Source organism: Sesamum indicum, linkage group LG7, assembly GCF_000512975.1.
Source record: "Sesamum indicum cultivar Zhongzhi No. 13 linkage group LG7, S_indicum_v1.0, whole genome shotgun sequence".
Taxonomy (NCBI): domain Eukaryota; kingdom Viridiplantae; phylum Streptophyta; class Magnoliopsida; order Lamiales; family Pedaliaceae; genus Sesamum; species Sesamum indicum.
In genome coordinates, this window is record NC_026151.1 from 2442204 (window position 1) to 2451878 (window position 9675).

General features: G+C 33.2%; 1 protein-coding gene across 1 annotated transcript; it reads left to right on the forward strand.

Annotated features, from left to right (window-relative positions):
- Positions 3067–5089, forward strand: LOC105165971 (8-hydroxygeraniol dehydrogenase-like). The gene is made up of 2 exons (XM_011085136.2): positions 3067–3727; positions 4122–5089. Exons 1-2 carry the CDS (start codon positions 3257–3259, stop codon positions 4842–4844), a joined length of 1194 nt encoding a protein of 397 aa, XP_011083438.1. The 5' UTR covers positions 3067–3256; the 3' UTR covers positions 4845–5089.

A 9675-nucleotide genomic window follows, 5' to 3' on the forward strand; every position in this document is an offset into this window, starting at 1 on the left:
TTACACTTTTCTCTTCTAAATTTTGGTATAATTATATATAAGTTTTCTATAATTTGGGAATCTAACACCATTGATGTTTGCTTTCGTCCAAAAATTAAGTTCCTTACTTAGTCAAAATTCATTGAATTTGTTGATATTAATAAAAAAATAAAAAAGAATCTATATCAAACCCTAATTGACTTATCATTTACTTGTTGCAAACCAAATAAATCTTTTTATAATCAAATTAGCCTCTTACGTCTTCACGCATTAATAAATATGAGGATGTATATTTTCACTGTTATAGGGCTAGTTTAGTTCGAATTTTTTTTCATATGCAATAAGCCAGTAATCAGTCAATCGAGGGTAAATATCAATTTTCATTTAGTTTTTTTGGTAATATCAGCAATTTCAGTGAATTTTAATTACAGAGAGACTTATTTGTTAGACGGAAGCAAATCTCATGGGTGTTAGATGTAATTTCTCAAACCACATAGGGTTTACGTGTAATTATACCGAACATTAGGGAAGAGAGTGTAATTATCCCTATAATATATTGTCTCAATTAATGTGAATTTATTATAATACCAATTTATTGTACTATGAATTTATTAATTGAATTAATGTATTTAATAAATTAATGGATCTTATATCCTAATAGGTAATCATAGTTACTATTTAAAAAAAGTATTATATATAATTAAAAGTAAAAATTAATAAGAAAAATAGTAAATATTCTTATTAGTTGCGCAATGGCAAGGACCGTTATGTCCTAGGTGTGGACAATATCTATATTATATAAATATATATATATATATATATTTTCTTACAAACGGCGATTATGACACCGTAATAACTAATTTTATCGTTGTATCAATTATACCTCTAAGTTGATGAATACATCTTGCATTAATAATAAATTAATTGTTATGACACGTAGTTGTTATGTGCATATAAAAAAAAATTCACTTTAAAGTATATTATAAATAAGAATAAAATATATAAATTGATAAATTATATTAATGCGGTGGTATCATTAACCGCCATTTATGAGTATAGAGAACCTTTTTTTATATTAGTATAGATTAACTACGTACTATGAAACCTTAAACGTCTCATTAAATTTGTGATATGAGCTATTTGAATAATAAAATAGTAAAAGTTTTATATTAATTATATTATCTATACTTAGGTTGTTTGAGTTGAATAACTACTTTAAATAGGTGGGTTGAATTATATCTGGCAATGAAATTAGAGTCGATCTTCATAATACAAAGTAAGCATTTTATTTAAATGTATTGGGCTACTTATATAACCTAATAATAGAAATTAGGCGGAATCAAAATAATATGAAAATTTCATTTTTTGGCATGAAAACTTTTTATACTAATTTATCATTAAGTCAATCCTTAAATTGAAACCATTTTTGTAATGGGTATATTATATCAGCATTCATCGAGATTATATTTAATTACACAAACACCCATTATTCTTATAAAATTAGAAGTAAACCCATAAAGGCGTTGGTTTAATTTACCTTATGAGGTGTTTATGTAAAATTTCGCGACTGTAAAAAGAAAAAAGAAATTGTATAGTTACATTTATCTCAAAAGGGGACAATATAATTTTTTTTATCTTAACTTTACCAAATATAAAAAAATTTAACAAATAAAAGATTATTATTCTTTTCTCCTTTTATCTCGGTCTAGATGGCAAATGGGTGGATTGAATTGAATTTAGGTCCAATTTAAATCAATTCAATTTGGTGGTACGAATTGGGTGCAAAACAAGTCTATGTATGTAGGTCCAAAATGGATTTGGTTAGGTCCATTAGAATTGGGTCCAATGCCAACAAAAATTACTTATTTATTCTGATGAGAACATTTAATTTGATTGATACATCAATACGTTTTAAATGAGGGTTATTATTTCAATGAACGATTTTTCCTCTAAACACTTTTATGAATAATCAAAAAAATCAAAATTTAAATATTAGTTTTAATTAATCAAGATTAGAAATATTGAACGAATGAGAAAAGATTAAAGTTTTTCCTTGTTGAATCACAGATAATTTGGACCCATTTCAAATTCAAACTCAATAAAACCTGTCATTTCAAACTCAAATCCAACAGATTCAGTAGAACTCGACCGATAATACCTAGAGATGATAATTAAAGCTGAACCCGACAGAACCCTCTGCTAATGGGGCGGGTTTTAGGTCCAAAAGTTAAAAGCAGCGTGGGTATTGGGTCCTAAGAACTAGGACCCGGCCGGATCTTGATTTGGTCCCGAGTTTTTAAGGACCCGCCCCGTTATATTGATTTAATATGTTTATATATTATTTTACTTTATTTTGGTAGAATAAATACTAACAAAATATTATATTATTTTATTTATTTATTATTAGATATTTGTTCAATAATTGATGAAATAAAAAATTATCCACAACATTTAAAGAAGAAGAATATGGAGTTGCTAGTAAGGTATAATTGTTATAAATTGTTTGGATTGTTTTGCTATGAATAATTTTATTTGTACTTAAAAATTTATTTTTTGAACTTGATTATTTGAGTTAGGCCGTGGACAATTTTATTTATAATTGATATCGTAATTTTTTTCTTTATAAAAATATATAATAAAATAAATAAAAATAAAAATAACTAGGCCTACCAAATTAGATCCGCCCCGACGGAATTTGTACCGAACCAGGACGGGGCTTTAAAATAATTGGGACACGACAAGTCCCAGATCCTTCCCAAAATTAAAGGAACGGGTCCTGAATCCACCCAAAACTGCCCGGTGCCAACCCTAATAATACCTCACTCCAATTTAGAAAACTTACTGTGATGTCATCTAATCTCATCTCATTGAGGAAAAAATAAGTTAGAATAAATTTGATTGAGATAATTTTCTTTAGAATAGAGTAAATGACATTATTTCTATCAATTATTATAAAAAATTCAATTCAAAATTGAAAGAAAAATTATATTTTTAGTCCCACGTGCTATAGGAATCCCACATGTACCGGGGTCCCAAGGCTTCTAAGAATTATTCATTTCTTTAGAAAGTGGTGAGCAGGGGAACAAGTAAGAGTCATTACCACCGGAATTAGTTCTTAGTATCTCCAACACGTAAGAAAAATGTTTACCAAGTTAAACCAGAATCAACATCAATAAACTCAAACAAAAATCCCCTCATTTTCGTCTCATCCGTACACTTCTTGTTTCCCCTCCAAAAACACCGTTTCAGCCGTCGAATTTTCCTTCCTCAGACAACGATGTCGCTAATCTCGGACTTCATTCTACCTTGTGCTCGCAAAATATACACACTGATTTTAACTCTTCTTTCATCACTTCTACTTATGGCAAAAAACAGGAAAAGGCCGATTTGTGAAGTGGCAGTAATGGAGCACCGGACGGCGAACGCGTTCGGGTGGGCGGCGAGAGATCCCTCTGGGGTTCTATCTCCGTTCAAGTTCTCCAGACGGGCCACCCGGGAACACGACGTCCAAATCAAGGTTTTATATTGCGGGATTTGCCATTCGGATCTTCACGCAGTGAAAAACGACTGGGGCATCTCTAAGTACCCGCTTGTGCCCGGGCATGAAATTGTCGGAGTGGTCACCCGGGTCGGATCCAAGGTCCGGAAAGTCAAGGTGGGCGACAAAGTGGGCGTTGGATGCTTAGTCGGGTCCTGCAGAGAATGTGATCAATGTGTTAACAATCTCGAGAATTATTGTCCTCAGCTGGTACGTACCATTAGCTTCTTTTACCCCAAAATAATTCACTTTTAATCCTATAATTTTAGAAAAAAATTAATTTTTGGTTCTATATGAATTAAAGTTTGTAATTTTAAAATTTTAATAATTTTTGTTATTTTTCAATTAATTTGGTAAAAAAATTGCATATAAGTGGTACATTATCTAATTAAATTATAATTTCGTATATAAATTATTAAAATTTTAAAAAATTATTATAACAGTTTTTCAAATATATTTTTGAAATTAGCTCGATTTAGAGAATATTAAATTCATTTTTCTTCTAATTTGACATGTTATCTGTTTATTTTCTTTTAAATCTCAATTTTCTTATATTTTGCAATCGTGCTATTTTATCTAAATTGACTATGTCACTCCTTGACAGATCCTCACTTACAACAGCATCGACACCGACGGCACCATCACTTACGGTGGTTACTCCAACATCATGGTGGCGGACGAGCACTTCATCATCCGCTGGCCGGAAAATTTGCCTCCTCATGTCGGTGCTCCTCTACTCTGTGCCGGCACCACCACGTACAGCGCCTTGAGATACTACGGCTTCGACAAGCCGGGCCTCCACATCGGAGTTGTCGGGCTCGGGGGGTTGGGTCACGTCGCTGTTAAATTCGCAAAGGCCTTTGGATCAAAGGTAACGGTGATTAGCACCTCCGTCGGCAAGAAAAAGGAAGCCATCGAAACCATTGGCGCGGACGCATTTGTGGTTAGCCACGAGCCGGAGGAAATGCAGGCGGCTACTGGGAGTTTAGACGGGATTATTGACACGGTTCCTGCACATCATCCAATCGAGCCGTTGTTAAGCTTGTTGAAGCCGCACGGGAAGATGGTCATGGTGGGGGCGCCCACGAAGCCGCTTGAGCTGCCGGTGCTTTCGATAATTATGGGGCGGAGGACGGTGGGGGGGAGCATGATCGGGGGGCTGAAAGAGACGCAGGAGATGATTGATTTTGCGGCGGAGCACAATGTGTTGCCGAACGTGGAGGTCATATCGATGAATGATGTGAACGAGGCGATGGAGCGGCTGGAGAAAGGAGATGTGAGGTATCGGTTTGTGATCGACATTGGGAACACACTGAAACAAGAATGATTGAAATCATGAGCTATGAATCGTTTCAACTTTCATGTAAATAACAGCAATAATGTTTAGAAGATATGTTTGTAATGTTCACAATTGTTAGATCATGTACATAAATAAGACATGCCAGCCCTATCTGGGGTTGACTACATAACGACGTTTTGATTGCCCATTTCTGTGAAATTAGAAAATTCTATGAAATATTATTAATTAATATCTAATTATTGTACAATAATATGTCAATGTGGGCAATTATCAAAACTCCAAATAATATATAATTATCATATAAGTTTGTCCGCCGTTTGATCGAAGCTAGCCCAGTGCTAATTGCTTTTTTGTTAATCATCCTATGTATTCATAGCATTTTGAATTTTGGTTTACTTTCTGATCTCATGTTGGTTTTGAGCAGTACGGGTAGTTGGATTACCTTGAAGGTACTTTTCTATTTCTTTTTTGTTTTACTTTTAAAAGAATTGAAGACACTTTTCTGAATTAGGTAAATTGCAGGTATAAATTGCAGGAATTGAAGCACAAGCGAAAAAAGAGGAAGAGTAGGAAGGAGAAGAGGAGGAGGAGGAGGAGTCACCATCATCCAGATGATGATTCTTCTGATGATTTTGCTGATCTGCGGCATGAAAGGAGGAGTAGGAAAACATATTCAAACTCTGATTCCGACATTAGTGCTTTAGATGATTCACGAGTGGGTAGGGGCAAGAAGCGGTCTGAGAAGAAGAGTAGGAAACATCGCCATGAAGAGGACTAGCTTCTACAGTGGGTGATATGTCTTGTGCTTTTGAGGTTCCTCTAAACTGCTGCTAAGTGTGCTCTATTTAATCTTTAATCTGGTGGTTGATGAGCTTCTTGATGAAACTCATTTTAGCTTAGTAGACAATGCATTAGCTTGGTGCATTTGCTGTTTTTCAGTTTGATGTAATGTATCATTTTAATTGCTTTGTCTTTCTGGTTGTAAGAATTTTGATATTTACTGAGTATGCTATGTGTGATTCCGATATGTGATCGGTCTTGTTAGTTGAAATATTGCAGTTATGCTTTGGAATTTTATTAAGTTTAAAGTTGTTTTACTTGTTGGTTGCTATTCGATGCTTTGAGGGAAGCCTGCCTGTGGGCATCAAGAAGAGCTTAACTATTGCTGCTCTTTTGAACCCAGTGCTATTATTGGAGCAAAGAAAGTTTTAGCATTTCCCAGTGTGTTTTATTTATGTAATTGTATTAGGGCAATGATTTTGGGATTAATATTATCCAGTTTCTGGATCAACCTCTCTAAAAAATCATGATCTGGTGTAGCAGGTTTCTGTTGAGATCATGATGTCGAGGAATATATTTTTATATGTTCTAATCAACCACTGCATTTCTTTTTCAATTTTATCGACCACAAACTTGAGAAGTTTTGCTGAATGATGCCCTTTCCTTGTTCCGGCTTTTCCATTTCCTTGTCTGTGCGTCTTTTTTGTGTAGGACCCCCTCCGCTACAAGAGCTATATCTACCCTAAACGTCATACTTATAGTAATCCCTGTGTTCATATCTATACATTTGCATATAACCATCTAACCAGTTTGCATACGTAATCCCAGCACGTCATAATAGGCATTGTCAACCCACAACATTATATATAAATATACATATCACACACCACAAGTAATCCGCCACAGTGAATCTCTACGCCTACGTTCTCTTTATACAATAAAATGTGTTTTGTACTCTAACTGACAAGATGAGAAAACAGCATACTGGCCCGACCTGCTTGAGTATAGCACGTAGACCTAATCTTCAACAATCAGACACCTCAAAGTCTATTCCTGAAAGAAAATGTCAGCAGGGAAATGAGCCTGCCACTCAGTAAGTAAATAACCAGCCCTATCTATATATGCATATCAAACACAGCCCAAACAAGAGGAACAAGCAACACGCATGGAATACAGTCAATTTAATTCCAACATAATCAACTTTATTACACCAAATGACTATCTCATAACAAGACAATCAATCAAACTCCACTTTTCCTAGTTTGCTTACCAGAAGGTGATATTGTATTTTTCCAGCCAACTCAATCTCACCGTTATATAAATTTAAGTGAATCCCCTTGACAGCCGGCTCATCAATCTCATTTCGCACATAGCATTTTCTTTTCGCACATAGCTGTTTCATTTCGCACATAGCATTTTCTTTTCGCACATAACACTTTCTTTTCGCACATAGCACTTTTCATATTGCCTTATAGGCTTTTCAACATATCAAGGGATATTCACACCACAATTATATTCAATTTTCACTACTCTCTCATTTCCACATATCACCATTCTTGTAAGCAACTAGTAACGTAAAACAATATATCTATATATTCTCATTTTCATACATCCACAACACATCAAACAACAAACAAAATATTTCAACGCATTTCCTCATTCTACATTCACAATATCGGCAATCAATCAAATCATTTCTCACTCATATACTTTCAGATAAATCCATGCCAGCATGAACCACAAATTCAGATAACGGTAAAATCACAATTGTAGATACATATATAGATAATACTAATTATTTACTTACCTCGACCTTACAACGCCTTTATCTATTCAATAGGTAGTGGTTCGGTCTTTTCACTTTACCTCCATATCCTATAATGAGTTATACAACACACAATTAATATATCAAGAATATTGTAATTTCTTTTAAATATAATATTGAATATCATTTGTACAATTTCTAATAATTCTTTAATATTCCATTTCTATTTCTAATAATTCTTTAATATTCCATTTCTATCGAAATACAAATCTTCATTTTTCCTCTTTATTAACATAATATTTCTTAAATATAATATTCAAATCATTTCTATGAATTTTCTACCAATTTATCATTGCTATATAATTTAATTAAGCAACAATACATAGAATTACATATTTCATTAATCATTCCGAGGAATTGTGTAAATTACCTATAGTAATAATTAAATCTAACAAATCTAATATTTTAATTACCCAACTATATTATTTTTATAGCAATTATGATATTTAACTCGACACTATTTTAAATAGCCAAACTCATAAAATATTCCGGTTAGATAATACACCGCTCAATATAATTAACATTTAATAAATGAACTAAATAAATAATATAATTATATAAATTAATAGAAATTAAAATAAAACTTACTCCCGCTGGGAATCGCCGAACAGAGAAGGAAATTGCAAATTTATAAATGTGATATTGTGATAATTGGCTCACATATATATATATATATATATGTATGGGGTGGGGCGGTGGGTGAGGGCCCCCCCCAAACCTTTTCCTTCCTCTTTTTTTTTTCTTTTCTTTTATCTTTCTTATATATATATATACATATCATTTACATATATATATATCATATTATTATTTTATTAATTTAATAAGAGTTTTCTTAAAATATCCATCACGTCCCTCCTAAATTTCTTTAATTAATATAAATTGTCCCAAAATATTATAACGAACTCCAATTTAATCCGTTCAAGTTTTATTATATTCCAATTATGGAACATAATTTATTTACTAATTAACTAAATTTCATAAAAATTTACCAATTAATCCCCCAATTATGTATTATAATATTTGGGGCGTCACATTTTGTGTGTTTGTGTGTGTGTGGGTGTGGGCATCAAGAAGAGCTTAACTATTGCTCCTCTTTTGAACCCAGTGCTATTATTGGAGCAAAGAAGATTTTAGCATTTTCCAGTGTGTTTTATTTATGTAATTGTATTAGGGCAATGATTTTGTGATTAATATTATCCAATTTCTGGATCAACCTCTCTGAAACTCATGATCTAGTGTAATAGGTTTCTGTTGAGATCATGAAGATATATATTTTTATATGTTCTAATCAGCTACTGCATTTCTTTTTCAATTTTATCGACCATAAACTTGAGAAGTTTTGCTGAAAGCTCCCCTTTCCGTGTGTGTGTGTGTGTGTGGGCATCAAGAAGAGCTTAACTATTGCTCCTGTTTTGAACCCAGTGCTATTATTGGAGCAAAGAAGGTTTTAGCATTTTTCAGTGTGTTTTATTTATGTAATTATATTAGGGCAATGATTTTGTGATTAATATTATTCAGTTTCTAGATCAACTTCTCTAAAAATCATGATCTGGTGTAGCAGGTTTCTGTTGAGATTATGATGTCAAAGAATATAAAAATATATTCTAATCAGCTACTGCATTTTTTTTTCAATTTTATCAACCACAAACTTGAGAAGTTTTGCTGAATGATGCATTCTCCTTCTTCTGTCTTTTCCATTTCCTTGTATGTGGGTCTTTTTCTTTTGTGTGTGTGTGTCTCTGGGGTGTGTGTGTGTATGGGGTGTCTGGGTGTGTGTGGGGGGGGGGGGGTGTGTGTGTCTATGGGGAGTGTGTATGTGTGTGTGTGTGTGTATGGGGTGTGTGTGTGTCACGGTAGAACATGTTTTACTTCCATTTTGAACATAGAAGAAGTAAGTTGTTGCTTTTATTTTCTGCGCCAACGAATGCCATTTGTGTCTTATTACATTTGTCATTCTGCTTCAATCTCTATGTCTTCATTTCTATCTTCACAATCCTTTTTCTCGTGCAGGATGTCACCATAGTTTCGAAATATTTTATGCTCATTACGGGTATTGTTTGTGTTTATGGTCTATTTATGTCCTTTGTAATATTTTTGTGTGCTTGCATAGATGTGTATTCTCATTTTCGTTTACCTGATATGAAAGAGTATTTATTGAAATGAAGAGCAATAGCAGGACAGGAGAGAGTGCATTGTCCCTCTTTTTTTTTCCTTTCAATATATCTCATTAGTAAGAGTGATCTTGGATTGATT

Bases quoted from the DNA above. Each gene is read 5' to 3' on its own strand.
- LOC105165971 (XM_011085136.2), top strand. From the start codon at position 3,257: ATGTCGCTAATCTCGGACTTCATTCTACCTTGTGCTCGCAAAATATAC. The intron at 3,728-4,121 runs GTACGTACCATT...ACTCCTTGACAG, and splicing joins AGAATTATTGTCCTCAGCTG to ATCCTCACTTACAACAGCAT.